The 20,515-nt window shown below is 51.0% G+C and overlaps 3 protein-coding genes across 3 annotated transcripts; 1 reads left to right on the forward strand and 2 right to left on the reverse strand.

The window, feature by feature from the left end:
• The first annotated feature begins 8,413 nt into the window (after positions 1-8,413).
• Rarres2 (retinoic acid receptor responder 2) lies at positions 8,414-11,663 on the forward strand. Its single transcript, XM_076859593.2, has 5 exons — positions 8,414-8,499; positions 9,418-9,615; positions 9,782-9,886; positions 10,987-11,082; positions 11,274-11,663. The coding sequence occupies exons 2-5, from the start codon at positions 9,442-9,444 to the stop codon at positions 11,388-11,390; spliced, it is 492 nt and encodes a 163-aa protein (XP_076715708.1). The 5' UTR covers positions 8,414-8,499; positions 9,418-9,441; the 3' UTR covers positions 11,391-11,663.
• Positions 11,664-12,384: 721 nt separating this feature from the next.
• Lrrc61 (leucine rich repeat containing 61) lies at positions 12,385-13,164 on the reverse strand. The gene has a single exon (XM_076859598.2). It carries the CDS (start codon positions 13,162-13,164, stop codon positions 12,385-12,387), a length of 780 nt encoding a protein of 259 aa, XP_076715713.2.
• Positions 13,165-19,124: 5,960 nt separating this feature from the next.
• On the reverse strand, positions 19,125-20,039 carry LOC143391845 (putative protein ZBED10P). Its single transcript, XM_076844602.2, has one exon. The coding sequence runs from the start codon at positions 20,037-20,039 to the stop codon at positions 19,125-19,127; it is 915 nt and encodes a 304-aa protein (XP_076700717.2).
• Positions 20,040-20,515: the final 476 nt, after the last annotated feature.

A 20,515-nucleotide genomic window follows, 5' to 3' on the forward strand; every position in this document is an offset into this window, starting at 1 on the left:
TCCAGCATTATAATAAATAGCTAATTCAACAAATAATATACTAAGGTTAATTTTAAATTAACATATCAAATTTATGCATTTTATTTATTTTATGACAGTATATTTAGTAATATAATAAAAATTAATTTTAAAAGATTTCACTTAAAAAGCATTTAATTTCGCAGCATCTAGACTGCCCTCAGCGACTCCTGCTAGCCAATGCTGCTCTAATGCCTACGCTCCTTACTGGGTGATAGTTCTAACAAATATATGTGGCATGTGAAACGAGGCACCAAATCAGAAAGATTTGTGGCCAGAATGCCGTTAAGAGGGAAGTTCTTAGGGTTAAATCACAAATCAATAAGTGACGATAGGCTGCCCCAAGTATGTAATGAAAATAATCCCACAACCTGGTTTTTTTGAAAAACTACAGAACTCCCTAGAGTGAAGGACTTGGTTGGTGCTCAGCATCGCCACCTGGTGGTAGTTCCTTGACAAGCTCGCATGGGCTGAGGCGGGGATCTACAAGCATTCCACTAGGTACCAGCAAGCAGACCACTTTGATTTACAGGAGTATTTTCCGCTCATAACGCTGACTTTTATTGTTTTTTTGTTTTGTTTTGATGGTGCTGGGGATTGAATCCAAGGCCTTGTGCATGCAAGGCAAGCACTCTACTGACTGAGCTATTTCCCCAGCCCCCTTTTATTATGTTTTAATGGTGCAAACTCATTTTATAAGCTTGTTGAATTTTTTTTTTAAGAGGGGAGAGAGACAGAGAGAGAGAGAGAATTTTTAATATTTATATTTTCGTTATCGGCGGACACAACATCTTTGTTTATATGTGGCGCTGAGGATCGAACCCGGGCCGCACGCGTGCCAAGAGAGCACGCTACCGCTTGAGCCACATCCCCAGCCCCTTGTTGAATTTTTTAATGTAATTGCATGTTTTAAAATGTTAAATGTGTGTGTTGTGTTGTTATATTCATGTTAAGGTACATTCATTTGGTAAGATCTGAATTTCATTTCCTGTCGCATTCAAATACTAAACATTGCTACAGCTGTAGCTCAGCCAAAGAATCATTGCCAGCTTGCAGTAGGCTGGGGTTCAATCCCTCCCACCCCCACTCATCCCACCCCCCCACCCCCGCATTGCAAAATAGAAAATAGAAAGAAAAAATAATAATTGTATCTGGATTTCTTGTTTGTGTGCGTGTGTGTATAAATGAGAAGATCCAGATGACTAATTTCAATGAGGTAATTTCTAACTTTTAACAGTGCAACTCTCGTTTCCAAAGCACCTCTGATTATCATGTCACACACACAGAAAAAGGACTTTTCAAATGGGGCTGAGTGCAAGGCACCAAAGTTTAGGGAGGGATTTCTTTTGTGTGGTGGGGCACCCAGGAGAAAGAGTAATAGTTTGTCTGTTTAAGTTACTCACCGACTGGTTACACATGGTTCAATACACACATGTATTCATCCATACTCCCTCCTGAAGCCCCATTAAAATTACCATAAAAGGAAGAAAATGGTATCAATCCACAAAGAGAAGGTAGTGAGCAAGGAACAAGGGTGACTAAGCAAAGGCGGAGTTCCTGCAGTGGGAGGAGGGGGTCTGCAGCAAGCAGGAGAATTCCATCCACTGAACTCTGGCTGTAGGATGGTAGGCATTCCCCCCGACCCCCACCTCCCCTGCAGGAGACCTGGGCTTTCCTCTGCAAAAATAGAATCAGGCAGGACAAAAGGCCCAAAGGAAACCCTGGGTGAAGCCAAAGTCCCCAAGCCCCCAGAGCTCAGCCCCCAGCACTACTTGGCTCCAAATAACCCAGCTGTGGCAAAAGCTCAGAGGATTCTCCTTTGGGTAACAGTATTGGCCCCCAAAAAAGACAAATAAATCATGCTGATATTTGGAACATTCAAACAAACAGAACCAAACAATGGGCTTATTACTTATCACTCTGTAACAGGCCCACCAGTGGGCAAAACCCCATCTCCCAGGAAGCTCTCTATCAGGCATTTGAGGAATGTGGTGTTCAAAGTGAAAAACCAAAACCACATGCAAAATAAGGAGCATAATGGAGCTTTTATTCATTAATTTTTTTTTTCCAGGACTCAGGACAGAGCCCAGGGGCATTAAACCACGGAGCCACATCCTCAGTCCTTTTTATTTTGAGAGGGGGTCTTGCTAAGTTGCTCAGAGCTTTACTAAATTGCTGAGGCTGACTTTGAACCTGTGATCTTCCTGCCTCAGCCTCCCCAGCCTCTGTGGCATGTGCCACTGTGCCCAACAAGAAATCAGTCTCCAAGTTCAACTCCGATTGAGAATTTCAGAGAAAAAAATGGACAGGAGACTGGAGATGGCAAAAACCCAGGGAAAGACAATTATTCGATCTAGAATCCTTTGCCCCCTGAAGTATTTTGCTTTTTAAAATGCTAAGTGGGAAGAATTTTTTAATTTCTAGTTTTATTATTGTCTTTTTAAATAATCGAATCAATGAAATCACACTTTGTAATTAAAAGTGGAATCTTATTAGCCCCAGAAATCCTCACCATTGCTCCATCTTTACAGGACAGCTTGGTCCTTGCAGCCCCAGTCTCCCCTGCAAGCCATGGCCAAGCTCCTGGTCACCAAGCACCAGAGCCTCAGCACGCAGCATTAAGACTAACCAAGAGCCAGGCGAGTGGGGCACACCTGTAGTCCCAGCTCAGGAGGCTGAGGCAGGAGGATGGCGAGTTCAAAGCCAGCCTCAGCAATGGCGAGGCGCTAAGCAACTCAGTGAGACCCTGTCTCTAAATAAAATACAAAATAGGACTGGGGATGTGGCTCAATGGTCATGTGCCCCCGAGTCCAAATCCTGGTACCAAAAGAAAAAAAAAAAAAAAAAAGGACTAACCAAGGATCATCATTTCCAGAGCAACCCACGATAGAAAATGTGTTGTGCCTACTTCTTTATATTCTGAAATATATCTTCAATAAATGGACAAAGGGAAGGGCCCTTGCCAATGCACAGAGAAAGAAAGCAGATTAAGGGAAACCAACCCTCTGGGGAACTGGAGAGTCCCAGGCTCCTCTGCAAATCCTGCAGTTTGACCTCCTCCTGCCCTTCCCCCTCCTATCTGCATTCCTCTCTTTCTCCCTCGGAGCAAAGACAAAGACAACATCCCCTCCCTCTGGCCTTCCTCTCCCCACACTCACCAGCTGAAGCTAGAATTAAAACAGGCAGTCAGTATAGACAGGTAAGTCGAGTCACGGAGGCCAATTTGGGTCTAGAAAGTTGGAGAGAGTCAAACGTTAATTCCTTCAGAGCCCTACCTCCACCCTACCTCTAGAAAACCTGCCCCTGGTCCAACCTGTTACTAAGGTAACCTGTCCCAGAGACTGTCCCTACAGAGGTGTTAATTATGACCCCTTCCCCCTTGGCCCCTCCAGCCCATCGGCTTCTCACCTTTTAGCCATCCCACCAGCCATCTCCTGGGCCTAGTCACTTACACAGGAAGGAGAGAGATAAGGGGAAAGAGAGCAGGAGAATAAAGGAAGCCTAGGACATATAAAAAGGCAAAACACCCCCACTTCTTGGGATACCAGCTGGTGGTGCCCCCTTCTCCCTCCCAGGAGAAGTCTATGTTATCTCTCTTACTCATTTATTCACTTATTTTTTTGGTGGTGCTGGGGATTGAACTCATGGTGTTGTGCATGTGAGGCAAGGATTCTCCAACTGAGCTACATCCCCAACCCCAATGTTACCCTTTTAAAAAACCCTGCTTTATATGCTTGCCTGGGTGTGCGATGTGCTTCTCTAATGTTCAACCTTCAACATGTGAGGGAGCAGAACTGGCCACTGATGACTGGTGGTGTCACTCCACACTCACCAGCTTTATCCCCTTCCCCTCTCTTGCTAAGGTCACCCCTGGTCTTCTTATGATACTGCTGCTCCCTCAAATGTTGAACATTAGAGAAGCACGAAGAGGCAAGCAGGGTTTATTTAAAAAGGTGAAACAAAGACTTCTCCTGGAAGGGAGAAGGGGGCCATAGCTGGTATCCTGGTATCCAAAGATGCCAGGGGTTCTGCCCTTTTTATTTGTTCTGGGCTTCCTTTGTTTTCCTGCTTATCTTTATCTTATCTTTCTGCTTTTAGAATCTGTGACTAGGCCCAGGACTGCTCAGCTGGATGGCCAAAAGGTGGGAAACAGGTGGGCTGAAGGGGGAAGGGCAGGATGGAGCTGCAAGGATACGTTAACAACCTTAAAGCTCCCTGCAAGGAGAGGCAATTCCTGGGACAGGTTACCTTGGCAACAGATTGGAGCAGGGGGAGGTTCTTGATAAAAGTGGAGAAAGGGGTGTGAAGGAATTAACATTTCAATCCCTCAAGGGACAGTCTCCAATTTGTTGGACTCATTCAAAATTGGCCTGACCAGATCTACCTATATACTGACTGCCTAATTCTGGCTTCACTTACATCCAGGGGGTTCCATCATCAGTATACTGGATCTCTAAGCACACATTGCCCACTCTCTCTCCTCCTCAAAGCTTGCCCTGTGTGATGCTGTTAAAGGGTCTGACCTTCTAGAAACTGAGGAAGCACAAAAGCCCCCTTTAAATCCTAATTCTTGCAACAGAGTCGGAAAGATTTCAGACATGTCACTCAAGAGTTGCAAGGATAGGTTTATTAGAAGGGATGGAAAAGGGGAAAGAGGAGAGGGGACACTCTCAAGGGAGAGAGGAGGGGGACAGCATGCCCCTACTGCCCTCCAGATTTACTGGGGGGGGGGGTGTCTCAGGGAAGTTTCCAGAGATTTCTACCCAGGTCTACCTCTTGACTTTTGACTGACAGCAGCGAGACATTAGACTTTCAAGTCCCAACTGCCATGACAATTCTAGGTCATTTTGGCCCATGATGACTGGTTATAATTGGAACCTGTTTTTACAGATTTTATGGTCAGGGGGTTTTATCCTTACCTCCTTGAGTTCTGAGATTTGGTTTGTGTAAGCATCACAAAAATCAAGATAACCTGTATTCCTCTTATCAGCGTTATTTTGGAGCTGCATTTCCACTGCAGATAACATAGTTTGCTGAGGATTGTAACATATCCTGTGGACTTAAGCCAGGAAGGGCTGCAGACAAATTGTTTTCATAAAAGTGAAAGCACAGTGGGCCTGGTTCATAGAATTATTCCCTTAACCTCATGTTCCCACCACTCACGTCTGTCTGTCACTTAATCAACATCAACTGCTCCTGATCTGCCATTGAGCTACCACTAGCTCCTTCTCTGCCTAGTGTTATTCAGTTGGTGTTGTGCAGTGTTGGGAGGCCTCCCACCTCAGTCTCCTGGAGCCCCTGCTCCAATCCCTAACTTCCCTCTCTGGTCCTGTCTCCACCTGTTTGTCCATGACATGGCTTCCCATCTGCAGCCAGGGCTCCCCGAGAGTCCCACACACTCAACATCTCCTTTGCATGCCCCATGAACACCTCCAGGCTCTCTTCCATGTCCCCATCTTCCTGTGAACCTCAAAATGTCTCTAACTTGTTCAAGGCAGAAACCTGGGATCCACTCCTCAGCCCTTTCTACCTGCCCCTACATCCAATCTACCACCAACTCTGATGCTTTTAGTTCCAAAGGGTTTCTGGTTCTACTTTTCTCATCATCCAGGCCCCCTGTTTTGTCCCAGTCACTTTCATCTCTCACCTAGACAATCTCATTTGTCTCTTGTGGACTTTTCCCTCCAATCCACTCTCCAGGAAACCACGGGAGAGAACCTTTAGAAAGGTTGGGGGGGGTGATTTAAATTTTTTTTAAAAAATCATTTTCACATTTTAATAGACATACCTAGTTTGCACAAGGCCCTGGGTTCAATCCCCAGTACTGGGGGTTTGGGGAGTAAGCCTAACATTTTAATAGAGGAATTATCCACAAGTAATGAGATTTTAGAAGTGCAAAGGTATACAGTTCTCCTTCCTCCCCTTTTCCTCAGCTTGAGACTTCTTCTCCTTATAGGCAACCATTAGAAGTTCCTTATTTGTAAGAATTTAAGAATCCAATTAGACCCAGCCAGCATGGACCAAGGTGACCTAGAATTGTCATGATAGTGGAACTTGAAAGTCTGATGTCATCTGGATATCAATCAGAAGTCGAGGTGGACCTGAGAAGGGTTATCTGGAAATTTCTCTGGGATTCCCAATAAAACTGGAGTGCAAGAGAGGCACACTGTCCCTCTCCTCTCTGAGAGGTCTATTCTCTCTCTTGAGAGTGTCCCCTTTCCCTTTTCCTATTCCTTCAAGAAACTCATGCCTATTACTCTGAAAAAAAAAAAAAAAAAAAAAAAAAAAAATCCTTGCTTTTCCTTCTAAAAATATTCCATACAAGTTGGGAGTGGTGGTACATGCTTATAACCCCAGCTCCTTGGGAGTTTGAAGCAGGATAATCACAAATTCAAGGCCAGCCTGGCATTTTAGAAAGATCCTGTATCAAAATAAAAAATAAAAGGACTAGTGATGTAGGTCAGTGGTAGAATACCACCGGGTTCAATTCCCAGTAACATTTAAAAAACAGAAAAAGAAAAAGAAAAGAAAATATTAAACTCAGGCACTGGACCACTGAGCCATATATATATATATTGTATTTTATTGAGACACAGGGGCTCACTGAGCTTCTTAGTGCCTCATAGTTGCTGAGGCTGGCTTTGAATTCGGGATTGTACTGTCCTGGTCTCCCAAGCCACTGGGATCACAGGTGTGCGCCACTAGCACCCAGAGACAGGTATAGTTGTATAAACTGTTAGACATACTTTTATCTCAAAGGCAAATCAGTTCTTCTTTACAAAAGATAAACTAATTTGTTAATATGGTTGCAATTTTTTTTAAATTTTACTTTGTACTGGGGAATGAACCCAGGGGCTCTTTACACTAAGCTACATCCCAGTTCTTTTTATTTTGAGACAGGGTCTCACTAAGTTGCTGAGACTGGCCTCAAACTTTTAATTCTACCTCTCCTGAGTTACTGTGATTACAGGCATGTGCCATTACACCCAGCCTGTGGTTACAGATATTAAAGGAAAATGTTCAGTTATTGTTAAACTAAATTTAGAGTAACTTGAAAATGTAAATTCTTACCAATATTTATTTATTTATTTTTGGCAGCGTTGCAGATTGAACCCAGGGTGTTACCCATGCTATGCAAGCTCTGTACTACTTCATTACATTCCTAGCCCCTGGTGTGAGAATCTGCAGTACTTTTTTCACATATGCCCAGGAAAATCATTAACTGTCATTATATATTATAAAGGTAAGTCCTATATAATGGTTGAGTTGCTACTGCTCCCTGGATGGGACACCACCTGGGCTGAGTCCACGAATGTTCCCTGGGTAATCCCAGCCTGTACCACTCACTCACTACTTTTCAGTAGGACTGCTCTCTCTTTTGAGGTGCCTGTCTCACACTCCTTGTGCCTAAAGTGGTTTTATTTTTCTCTGATTTTTGTTCTTTCAGAGAATGAAGAAGCCATCTCTTGTTTCTGCTTAATAACAGCTGAGGAATGAAATGCCAGTGGTGGGCTTTGAGGCTCCAGTAACTGGTTCTGTGGAGCTGAGACTCTCTGGTGCCCTCAGGGGCTATGGAAGCCTCTACTATGTGGAGAACTGAGGGCAAATAGGAAAGGAAAGAAAACCTTGTGCCCTTTTGTTTAATGCCCCAATAGGATAGGACTTTTGACCCCAGCTTTCAGAGGCATCTGGTGTGCTGCATGAGATCCTCTGGGGTGACTGGCTTAGGCTTGGGCTAGATAAACGCTGATGGTTGCTAAGGATATGAAGCCTCACGGCTTTTCCTATTCAATTGAGGTACCCAGGAATTAAGTGGTTATTTGGACACTGAGCTTCCAGACGCTTCACTGCCTTATAAACCCACCAGGCCATTCTGCACACCTGAAGTCTCCCAAAACCCCATAGGAGACTCAGTCGCTGGCCAACAAGGACGAGAAGTAAGGCCAGGAAAAGCAGCATGCAGGGTCCGGACAGGGGGCCCTTCTCAGAGGAGCTTTAGCGGGTGGAGGGACTCCTTAAGCTTCAGTGTGCTTTGAAGGTGTCTTTATTTCTGGGAAATTTTCCTCCATCAGGAAAGGGCAGCCCTACCGGGGCAGGTGAGCGGGCACAGGAAGCCCTTGAGGGAGCAGGGCAGTCCTCAGCCAGCGGAGAAGAACCTGGAAACTCCAACTCCCAGCCAGGGAGAGGTGGGACCAGGGACTGCTTGGCACCCAGCGCTCCGCGGCCCGGCTGGCGGGAACGAGCCGCCAGCGCGGCCAGGGTCAGGGCCAGGGGCTGACCCCAGGAGGAGGGCGCCCGCCCGCGTCGGGGCGTCGGGGCGTCGGGGCGTCGGGGAGGGGCGGGGCCTGGAGGTGGGGCCGCGGGGGCGGGGCCGCGGGGGCGGGGGCGTGGAAGGGCCGGGGCAGAGGCCGGGAAGCGGCTGACAGCCCGCCAGGTCTGCGCCGCGGCAGGGTGGCAGAGACGCCGAAGGCTCGCGAGGAGGTGAGGAGGGGAGAGCGGCCGGGGGAGGCAGCTGGACGGGCCGAGTGGGCGAAGGAGCGGCCCCAAGGCCACGTGTGTGCGCGCCTGCTTCAAGGCAGCCCCCTGGAGCCTCTTCACCGAGGGGTCTCGGGCCTCAGTTTCCGCCTCTGTGGCTTTCTGGCCCCACACCACGTCTCCAGGCAGGGTTGACCCCGAGGGTCGCCCCTCTGGCGGCCCGGATCAGGGGTTGAGGTAGGGGTCAGAAGGTCTGGGAGGGAGGGCTTAGGGAGACCCCTGGAAAGAGGCAAAGGAGGGAGAATCTGCTTGAAGCAAGATAGCGGAGGGCCGGGCCGAGGTGGAGACCCCCGTTTCTGGGGACAGCGGTGGGGCTGTGGGCAGCGCCAGCCCCAGTGCAGGGAGGGTTAAGCATCCTGAGTCTCGCCCGCCCTGGGCCCTCCCACGTGTTTACGTTCTCCCAAAAATATTCAGCCTCTGGCGGGTCTCGGTTAGGAGCTCCAGTCCCTGCCCCTCCCCCGCTGTTGGCCTGGGACGCGGGGCGGGGCGGCGACCTTTGGAAGCCGGGAGATTCCAGGCTGGGAGCGGGAGGAAGAAGGGTCTGTCGGGGAGAGCCTGGGGACAGCCTGGACAGCGGGGAGGGGAGAGGGCGGATAGAAAGGGCGCTGAAGGGTGGCTGTGGCCACAGGACTGCTTCCCCAGGCTGCTGGCCAGGGAACCCTGGTGAAACGTTACAGGCCCCGACAAAGGTGCGCAGCAGGGTGGGAGGCACCAGGTGGACACCAGGGGCGACTCAGGGAAAGTCCATTTCCCCTGTTCCTCCACCTCTTCCCAGAGTTCTACAGGCATAACTGTGAGGAGCAGGGCAGGGTAGGAGGAGCCCTGGCTGGCTGGAGAGCTGAAGACCACACACCCTCTTTCCAGGGCCCGGGCAACTGAGGTGAAGCCATGTGGCAGCTGCTTATCCCGCTGGCCCTGTGGCTGGACTCAGTGGGCTTGGGCAGGGCTGAGCTCACAGGGGTGCAGCGCAGGGCCCTACAGGTGGCCCTGGAGGAGTTCCACAAGCACCCACCTGTGCAGTGGGCCTTCCAGGAGACTGGTGTGGACAGCGCTGTGGACACGGTTAGTGGCATGGCCTTGGTCTGGCAGGGAGGTTGAGGGCTGCACCTCAGGGGGACCCGCACATTCCCAGGAAGCTTTCCAGAGAAAGGCCACCAGCCCAGGTCACATTCAGGAGCCTTGTTGCCCACTCAGCCACCCATTGAGCTTCCTGTCTGTCTGTCTGCAGCCCTTCCCAGCGGGCACCTTTGTGAGGTTGGAATTTAAGCTCCAGCAGACAAACTGCCGGAAGAAGGACTGGAAGAAACAAGAGTGCAAAGTTAAGCCCACCGGGGTGAGTGAAGATGTGTGTGTGTGTGTGTGGGGGGGGGGGCACAGATTGCACCCTTGTGTGGAACTGGGAGGTCCAGTGTGAAGCCCTGAAGACAGAGCCTTCCTAGAGGGACAGGGCTCAGTGTATGCTCAAGGTTGTGCCTAGAAAGGGCCCACAGGCAGGGAAGGGAGGGGTGAGTTGGAGAGGGAAGGATTATCCTCAGCAGCACTCACATTGGAGTCTCTCAAGCATCAGTAAAAGCCCTGTGTAGCTTGGCACCATGGTGGATTCATAGCAGGGTTCATAGTAATCGGTCGTCTCCTGGGCAAAGCCACTGTTGTTGGCCATCCCTGGGTGGGGGGTGCTGTCTTCTGGTTCTGGCTCCTGTCTGGGAGGGAACACCAACCCTGGGCTGTATGGATTCTGTAAAGGCCTCAGTTATCTTCATCTACTAAGAGGGGGCATTATATCAGTGATTTTCAAACCTTTTGTTTGGTTTTAGGACACTTTTGTTCCAATCCAATCTAAAAAAAATGTAAACAAACAGAATGGACAAAAAGCAAAGTGGTCTGGTGGAAGTCAGGTGGAGAGAACCCCTCTGGGGAGGATTCTTGCCTTGATGCTCATTCACATGCCACACACCCATGCATGTAATTGCACATGTGTGTGCACACATGCACATAGGCACACACTCATCTGGGAAGGATTCCTGTTTATATACATGTCAAATTCCCATAATTTGAAAACTGGGAAATCCCAGCAACTCAGAGGTTGCAGCAGGAGGATCGAAAGTTCAAGGGCAACCTCAGTAATTTAGAAAGACCATCAACAACTTAGCAAGACCCTGTCTCAAAATAAAAAAGAAAAAGGACTGGGGATGTGACTCAGTGGTAAAGCACCCCTCGGTTCTATCCCCAGTGAAAGGAAGGAAGGAAAGTGAGATTGACTGACTTCTTAAAATATCCTGGGCCTGAAACCAGCATAATCTTTTGTCCCTTACTCTGGGACCTGACAGGGGAGCTGGTTTCCAGAGGACAGTCCCAGCCTCCCCCCACCGTGCTCCTGGTGCCCCATGCCCCCCTCACCCTTTTTCTCTCTTCCCTCCATGCTTCCCTCCCCAGAGGAAGCGAAAATGCCTGGCCTGCATCAAACTGAACTCTGAAGATAAAGTTCTGGGCAGAATGGTTCACTGCCCTACATACGCGCCAGGACGACAGGTAAGAGGCAAAGAGGTTGGGAAGGGGGTGGAAAGATGGGCTGAGGCTGGGTCTGAGGGAGAGCAGAGGAAGTTTGGATGAGAGGGAGGAGGGGCAAAAGGGTCTTGGGGCATAGTTTAGACATTTCCTAGGGGTGTGAAGGTGCTGCCAGTACTACTGGCAGTTGCCTGAATTGTTGTTGGCATCGGCAGGAGCCCCAGGAACACCAGGAGACCCAGTGCAGCAGGGTGGAGCGGGCCGGCGAGGACCCTCACAGCTACTACTTCCCAGGACAATTTGCCTTCATAAAGGCGCTGCCTCCCAGCTGAGCCCTGGACTGGTAGGCAGCCAGGGGGCAGGGATAGCCCTTGGGTTGGAGATGCTGCTGCTGGACTGTGGGAGAAGGGGAGGGGATGGATTAGAGCCTGGAAGGAAGCTGGGCCACCTTCACCCACCAGAACCTCAGAGCGAACCTCAGAGCGTCCGTTGTTTGTAGAATTTCATCCCACTTCCTGCACAGCTGGGCTTGCTGCCTCGTGAAAGGCCTGTCCTCTTAGGCAGAAGATCTGCTCACATCCTGGGCTAATAAAACTGCTCTCGGACCCTGTTCCCTCTGCTCCTTATGTTGCCCCTGCCCTCTGATCAACCTGGGGAGGCCAGCAGAAAGAGGGCAAGCTGGGTGTGTGTGCACAGGCACACTGGCCCCTCCTGCTGGACACCTGGACACCAGCGGATCCGTGGAGCCTGTTGTGCAGGGCCAAAGGCAGAGGGGGAAAGAGCAGACTCACGGACACACAATAGTGCAAATGGACACAGAGCCATTTAATAGAGTTGGTGGGTGAGAAAGGGGGAGGACTTGGGGAGGGCACAGGCCAGGAACCACAGAGGACAGTCATCTGGATAGGCAGATTCAGAAGGTGGGTAGGCTCCAGCTTTCAGGAATGTTCTGGCACTCTGCTCTGCCTGAAATAGCTGGGCTGCTCACCCCTGCCTTTCTCACCAATAGCCTTGGGAAGAAGTATCCCGTCCACTAAGTCTCAGACTGGAGCAACCAGGAGTGGCCCCTTGCCTGGTGCAAAGTCTGTGTGCCACCTGCTGGAGGTCATTTAGGAGATGTGTCCCTCCCTGCTATATGTGAAGGGAGGGCAGGGAAGTTTTCATGGGGGGGAGGGGGACTACCTTTGGGACAGGAATAAGTGAAGGCCCAGTTCCTAAGGCCAGTGACCAGCACAAGAAACCTCACAAAAAATGCAGAGGGAAAGGAGGTATAAGCAGAGGGCCATCTGCTAGGCTGTCCTGGGGTGATATTGGCGGGGAGCACTTTCAAAAAACAAAGGAAGAAGTAGTGCCCGCAGGACTGAGTGCCTGCTCGGCCCTGGCCAGGCTCTCACTGGCCTGGCGGTCCAGGTCGCGGCATTCTTGCAGTGTGTCCTGGAACTGCCGGCAGGCCTCCTCCAGGATGGAGCTGCTCCGGGTGGGCCACAGCTCCCAGTACCCAGGCTCCACCCAGGGCTGGGCTTCCGTGGCTCTGGGGCCTGGGCTAGAGCTGGGGCGCAAGGAGTTCTCCAGGTCACGGCACAGCTGGTAGAGCTCACTGCCACGCCCACTCACGCGCTCCCCATCGATGACCTTCAGGCCGGGCAGCAGCTCCCTGACCGCAGCCCAGTAAGAGGGGCTGGCACACAGAGGATTGCTGAGCCGGGCCAAAGGGTCCCGGAGCCGCAGGTACTCCAGGCCCCGTAGCCCAGACAGACACTGCAGCTGGCCAGGAGTGGCCAGCAGGTTGCCTGCAGCATTGAGACTCTGCAGGTTTTCGCAGGCGGCCAGTGGCTCCAGCCCGGTCAAGCGATTGTTGGACACATTGAGCACAGCCAGCTGGCGCAAGGAGGCCAGAGGGCCTAGCTGGGTAAGTGCGTTGCCTGAAAGGTCCAGCCACTCGATGCCCAGGCACTCCCCCAGGCAGCCCAGATCGGCCAGCCCCAAGTCTCGCAGCTTCAGCAGCAGGATGGACTCCAGAGCAAACTCGCCTGTGCGGGACTTCAGCAGCTGGGGCGTGATGCGTGGCCCCTCAGCCTCTCCTGGCTGCTCACCTGGAGGTTCCATGGGACAGCTGGCTTGGATGATCTGGGCCTTGACAGGTCGTCACAGGGACATGGGCACCACTGGGTCTGCTGGCTGCTCGCCCCCAAAAGGCACCCTCCACTCTCCTTGGGCCTGTTTTGATACACACCTGGAGGGTGTGCAGGTCCCTAAGGAGAGACACACAATTAGGCATCTCCAGAGCACTTACTGTGACCTCTGCAGCACATGACAGAGGACACAAAGGCTGTCCCATCAGCCTTTACCACCAGAACCAACAAATCAACAGCCAAATAAGACCTAAAAACCAAGGCTTGAAGACAGGCCATGACAGCCCAGCCTAAGGACAGAAGCCCCTGTGGCCCTAACTCACAGTCACCCTGTGAGTTAGGGCCACACTGCACAGAATTCAGGCCCAATGTCACCTGTTCCATCCACTGGGCTAGGGCACAATGGCCCATCCCTGTAATCACAGCTACCCAGGAGGCTAAGAGGGTCTCAAGTTCAAGGCCAATGTGGGCAACTTAGTGAGACCCTGTCTCAACAGAAAAAAGGGATGCAACTTGTAGTAGAGTACATGCCTGGCATGCCTAGCAAAGCCTGTGCTTCCATCCCAGTACTGCCAAAAAAAAAAAAAAAGTTGGACTGGGGGCAAAAATCTCAATTTTCTTTTTTCAGTAACCACTCATGATACATCATTATCAGTTGTGAGGTATTCATTTTTTAAATGTCAAATTTATTTTTGACTAGATAATAGGAGGCCACCATCACCAATTTCTTATGTTTCCTTCCTGGGACAATGATGCACGTGAAAAACCAAGTAAGCACACTGTACCTTGTTTCATTCAGTTAAAATGTTTCCTGAGACATTATTACCCTATATACATGCCTATATACATGTATGATCACACTACTGGTGTGGCTCTGCACCAGATCCAGCCAGAGGAAGGAGAAGCTGTGCTCATTTGTGTACAATGTGTCAAAATGCATTCTACTGTCATGTATAACTAAAATCAGAACAAATAATAAAATAAAATGTTAGGGCTGGGGTTGTAGCTCAGTGGCAGAGCGCTCGCCTATCACGTGTGAGGCACTGGGTTTGATCCTCAGCACCACATATAAATAGATATTGTGTCCATCTATAACTAAAAATGTATATATTTTTAAATGTTATCTGAGCCAGGCACATGCCTGTAATCCCAGTGACTTGGGAGGCTGAGGCATAAGATTCACAAGTTTCAAGTCAGTCTGGGCAACTTAGTGACACCCTTTCTCAAAAAGGGCTGGGGATGAAGCTCCATGGTAGAGTGACCCTAAGTTCAATCCCCAGTACCAAAAAAAAAAAAAAAAGAAAAGGGTTCCCAGATTTGGGGGCCAATTCCCCACCCTCTGGCTGGAGCTGCAGGGCCTGAGGAGTTGGCTTTTAATCCTAGATGAGGGCAAAACCTGAGGTCAAGGGAGGGGAGGTCCAGGGAAGCTGAGGTGAGCTAAGTATGGTTGCTCTCCACCCACTGTACCCCTGCCCACCCAAACCAGTTCTGACATCAACTGGTCAGATCAGCAGACCAGCACTGATCATTGTGCCAGACAGCCCAGTGCCAGCTACAAAGATGACATCATTGCCCAAAAGGCAAGCTGGGGGAGGCCAGAGAGTCTTGGAACCAGTCTTGGAGGAAGGTATGGTGGGAGGGGTGGTCAACTAAGCTGGCAACAAAAGGTGGGGGAGGACACATAAATCAGCAGTGACCATGGGACAGGGAGCCCAGATGCTCGTGCAGCAGGAGGAAGGCAGCCTGGGGGCAGGACCGATGGTGCTGCTGCCCACAAAGGGTCAAGGTTTAGGCAGAGAAGAAAACAAGAGCAGACCTCTGCTCTGCAAGTCAATCCCAACCCTCCAGACTCTTGGCAGGCCAAGGGCAGGTGACGCCTGCAAAGGAGATCATGGCCCCTGCTGCTGAAAGACCTGTGGGTGCAGGGCACTGGAATTCCCAAGTACACAGGATCAACACCACTGATTATGTCCCTCTCCAGGGAATCCGGGCCCAGAGCCCTGGCCATCAGCTCTTCCCACCCAACCAGCAAAGAGCTTTTTTTTTTTTTTTTTGGTACCAGGGATTGATCTCAGGGCCATTTGACCACTGAGCCACACCCCCAGCCCTTTTTTTGAATTTTAGAGATAAAATCTCACTGAGTTGCTTAGACCTCACCATTGCTGAGGCTGGCTTTGAACTTGTGATCCTCCTGCCTCAGTCTCCAGCTGCTGGGATTACAGGCGTGCACCACTGCAACCCGGCATAGCAAAAAGCTTTTTAGAGGACTCCCACCAGGGAGTCAGGAGACTGAATAGATCTTGTCCTCATTACACCTGTTCCTCACCTAGTCCCCCAGCCTGTAACACTCCAATCTGTTTTGTTGTTGTTTGAATTTCTAAATTCACACCTCATGTCTTTCCGAAAGGACTGGCAGTCATTCCTTGCAAGTGTGCATCCCCTCAACACGAGTGGGGTGGGGCATGTGAACAGGGGGTGATGCAGCCACTTCACATCTGAAGGAAATGGCCCTGGCCCATAGAGGGGGATGCAGGACAGCATCAGTGCATATGGTAGAAAAGAAACATGGAGACCCAACCCCAATGAAGATACAGAGTGACAGGGAGGGGAGAGGCCAGAACATTTGGCCATCTGGCTAAGTGACTGGCAGGGGCCTCTCAGACAAGACATCGAGGGGACACAATAGGATGAGAAGACCTCCAACGGGCTGGGTGGTAGAGCACTTGCCTAGCATATGCGAGACTCTGATTTCAGCCCTCAGCACCACAGGGGAAAAAAAAGACTTCCAGTTCCACACAGTGTGAGGGCCTGGGTGGCATCAGGCTGCACACACCAAGTGTGAGGGATGGTGTGGCGTCAGGCTCCAGAGGCAGCTGGATGAATGGCCTCAGGCGTTTTCAGTAGGAGGGGGCAGCCGGCATAAAGGAGGGTGTGCAGTACATGGGGCTAACCTTCCGGGGGACACTTGAAATATCTCTGGGCATCTCTCCATGAAAGTGCACTATCCTGGGAGGGTGATTAGGAAGCCATGATCAGTGAAAGGACAGAGGTCAAGGGCTACTTGAGTGAGGCTGGGAGGACAATTTGAGGCCTTAAAGGAGCGACAGCACGGTACTGGCCACACCTGCTGAACCTGGACAAGATGAGGCCGGATGTGGCTGGGGACTGGGGCAAGGCCCTTTTCAAGGAGGACCGGCATTGAAGAAAGCGAGAGCCAGGATAGAGGGAGATACCAGTGAGAAGGCCGATGTGCTCGATCACCACCTTAAAGCCGTGAGGCCATTTGCAGAGAGGAAACAGTTATAGAAGGGGGAACAGCGAAGAAGAAAGGCCCAACTGGGTTAGGAATTTGGCCTTCCCTGCCCCAAAGTGCGCCTAGGTGAGACACATGCCTGCTAGAACCTAGCTCGGCCCCAGTGCCACCTCGTCTAGGCCTTAGCAGCTGGATATATGGCTGTGGTCAGAGCAAAACCGATTCTCATGGGGCCACAGAGTGCTATTGTGCTCCTGATCACAGAGCAGGTGGCCCTCGGCAAACTCAGGACCATCAGTGCCCACCCATGCGTGCAGTGGACAGAGGTGCAGCAGAGAACGGCTCTGTCCACACACAACTGCTCCAACTTTGTCTCTGCAAAGTGGCAGCCATCCTGTCCTGGTGACAGAAATGAACCATCTTCTGGGCCCAGCAGCAGGCAGTCTATAAGAGGATTGGGTGATATGGACACTCGGGTCTCCTGAGGAAGGCTGATTGTGAACAAGGGAAGATGAGCCCATTGCCCTACCAAGTCTCTGTTCATCTTTCTAGGAAACAGGACCAGAAAAAACATTGTTCATGGAATGAGCTTGGACAGAACAGAGCCAAGTCCAAGGAGAAGTCCTTCGACCCTGAGCAGGCTCAGAAGTCACTCAGTGGCTTAAGTGACCTGGGAGCCTTCCTCCACCCATTTCCCTCTCCAAAGGCTCCATGGAGGCCTTCTTCACCTGGGCATTACCATTGCTTGGGGCAAGGTCTTTGCTGTGGGACCTCAAGCATCGGCAGCAACCCTAGCCTCTGCCCACTAGACACCAATAGAACCAGCCCCCTCCCCCAGAGGTGACAACCATAACTGTCTCTGGATATTGCCAATGTCCTCCGGGAGACATAAATGCCCCCAGTGAGAAACAAGGTTCTGGAGTCCAAGCCTCTGAGCTCAGGACCACAGTGGTTCTCATCTTCTTCCTCCCACCCACCTCCTTCCTCCCGCCATCGTGCCCCAAGCCTGGCTTCTCCATCCTCTCTGAGGACACTGGGGAGTCTGTTTAGTGCTGTCACACAAAATGAAAAATGGCAGTTCAGCTCAACCTGCTGTTCCTTAGGGCAACTTCACATGAAACCACCCTGCCCTGTCCACTGAACCAGGGTTTGCTTGGGGGGGGGGGTACGGGACTGCAGGCAGGGTTCTGGGAAGGTCTGGGGCATACCCCGCCCTCAAGAACAAAATACCCTGATTCCTAGCAGGGGACATTAAGGATATCCCTTTACAGCCACCACCCCTCCCTCAACAAGCCTTACCTCCTATGGGGAGCCTGTGAACACCCCCTTCCATAGGTCCCCATTGGAGTGCTATGGGCAGGGAGGACAGCCAGGCAATACGGAGGCCAATCCGGAATTCAAATCATGACACTCCAGCCATTAAATATGGTGCTCACAAAGCTTTATTTAAAGGATGCAATTGTTATAGCCAAAATGAAAATACTGCATATTAAACAGCTCATAGGGTATGACCTCAATATAAAAAAGGGACCATATCAAACCACTGAGATAGACTCTCTGAGTGACAAGATTATGGCTAACTTTCCCTGCTACCTTATATTTTCAATAATTTATTAATGTCACAGTGAAATAAGCTGATAATCTATCCAGGAAAGGCCACTGGACAGGCTTCCACAGCTGGCAGTCCAGCTGGTTTTGAGTGTGCACCTTTTTTCTTCCAACCCATCTTAGTGACCACCTTGCCCAGAACTCTTCTGTCCAACCCCACTGGGTTCCTGGATCCCAATCCTCAGGTCCTATATTTGGTCCTACAAGAACTCTGGGCAATCTGTTATTAGCAGGTTTCACACATACCTTTCTCTTATAAATAAGGGATCTGCAGGACACAAGTGGCCAGGGAAGGGTAGAATGTAGACTTGGTCATGTATCAGCAAGAATGACCTATTGAGGACTGGGGGAGCTCAGTTCTTGGTGCAAGCTGGTTAGTTCCACCCTCAGGAGCTCTCTGGCCACTCTGGGATTCCCAAATCTGGTATTTATTGCGCACATGCAGTGTAGGCACCTGCCTCCTGAGACGGCGACTCTACCTTATGGTTCCTTCCTACAATGAAAGGAGCCTCAGGATTGCTGCAGGAGTGTGTGTGTGTGTGTGTGTTGGGGGTGGGGGGGGATGCTGAATTCATACCCTACCTCTGGGCCCTGATAACTGTTTAGGAAAGCCTACCCACTTCTTTTTTCCAGAACTGAGGATTGGACTCAGGGATACTCTACCAATGAGCCATATCCCTAGCCCTTTTTTTATTTTGAGACAGGGTCTCACTAAGTAGCTGAGGCTGACCTGAAACTTGCAATCCTCCTGCCTCAGACTCCTGAGTCACCGGGATTACAGGTATACATGACTATGTCTGGCATGTTAGCTCTTCCATGCATACAGCTGAACATAAATGGATTAACACAGGCCTGGAAGATGACTTCAGAAAAGAATATGGCAACCTGTCAAGAAGCAAGAAGCTGTCCCCATCCTTATTGCACAGGCTTAAGCAGATGTCCCCTGCCCTTTGCGGTTGCGGGGTTCCCTGAGGTTTTGAGGTCAGCAGACTATTGGGACACCTTCAAGCTCCTGAGCTCCTAGAACCCACTAGCACACACCCAAGTCTGCCCATCCCAGAACAGCAGACAGGCTATAGGGCCTGCTCCTGCTCAGCAGGGTCAGTACTGGAGCAGTTGAGGGATGGTGGGGTGTAGTTGGAGAAGTTCTCCAGGTTGGTGTTGAGGAAGAGGAGCTGCTCCACAGTCTCCACTTTGAGCGGGGAGCCCTTTTCTGTGATGATGGGGCTGTTCAGGGCACCAAAGACACTTTCAGAGAAGGCTCTTGTGGGCGGGCAAGACAGATAGACTGTGGCCAGCTGGGCCAGGGCTGGCCAGGTTTTACGTTTCTTCTCCCAGTAATACAATGGGTCCTCCTGAGCCCCGATGGTCTCGTTCTCTCGCAGGTACCGGCTGACAATGATGCTGGCTATGTGATTCTCAGTGGACAGCGAGGCCCCGCTGCTTTCTGAAGCCATCAGTCCCACGCTTTCCAGCTGCTCCAGCAAGGTCTTCTCCCTCTGGATGACCAGGAAAGAGCCAGACTCGCTGTCTTTCTGCAGAGGCTCCTTCTGGCCCTTCCTCTGGGCTCGTGGGCCCTTGGCTACTTTGTTGGTGCTCACTCGAGAGCTCCTGGCGCGCTGCAAGGAGCCTGAGGTGGGCAGGGAATACTGGGAAACCATAATTTCCTTCACCTTGTACACAAGGACTTGTTTCCAGTGATCAATGTCAGCCCCAACGGGCAGGATGGCCTCAACCTTGCCCTTAAACCGGGGATCCAGCAACGTGGCCAGCACGAATTCCTCTCGGTAGAAGAGATCGTTGAGCTGACAATCTGTGGAAAGCTGCAAGGCCAAGCCCTCAGCCAGCCGCAAGGCCGCACCCACCTCCCCAACTCCCTGCTTCTGGAAGTGCCGATGCACCTGTTCTAGGAAGATGTGCAGATAGCGCACCTGGGGCAACACCTGGCTTAAAGAGGCCTGTTCTGTGCTGGCCTCACGGATCACCATCTGGAAGGGCTGCAGGAGCTTGACCAGACTGTCTGCCAGGCTCCAAAACATGGCTGAGAGGGCAGTGCTGGCCTTGCCTGGCTGCTGTTTCTCCGAGTACTCCTGCAGGGCCTGCTGCTGCTCCACCAGCCATTCCATCAGGTGGTAGGCTGAGCTCCAGTGGTCTGAGAGCTCCTCGAAGGGCTGCTGGGCTGGGAGGCCACACTGGTGCTGGAGCTGGCTAAGGAGATTCCGGGCCTCTGCGGAGCCTTGGAAATGGCTGTATATGGCCCTGGCTGTGCCCAGGATAATCTGGACGCTATGATGGTGACACAGAAAGTTGTTCACCACTGAGTCAAGGTAGTGGGCAAAACAAGGGATGAGGGTGTACCCCTCAGCCTGCAGGGCCAGGTCCAGGTCAGGGCAGCCACCAGACACCAGGAAACCTGCTCTTAGGGAGCCACGGCCCAACCACAGGTTAATCTGATCCAGCAGCT

Source organism: Callospermophilus lateralis, chromosome 1 (assembly GCF_048772815.1).
Source record: "Callospermophilus lateralis isolate mCalLat2 chromosome 1, mCalLat2.hap1, whole genome shotgun sequence".
Lineage (NCBI taxonomy): Eukaryota > Metazoa > Chordata > Mammalia > Rodentia > Sciuridae > Callospermophilus > Callospermophilus lateralis.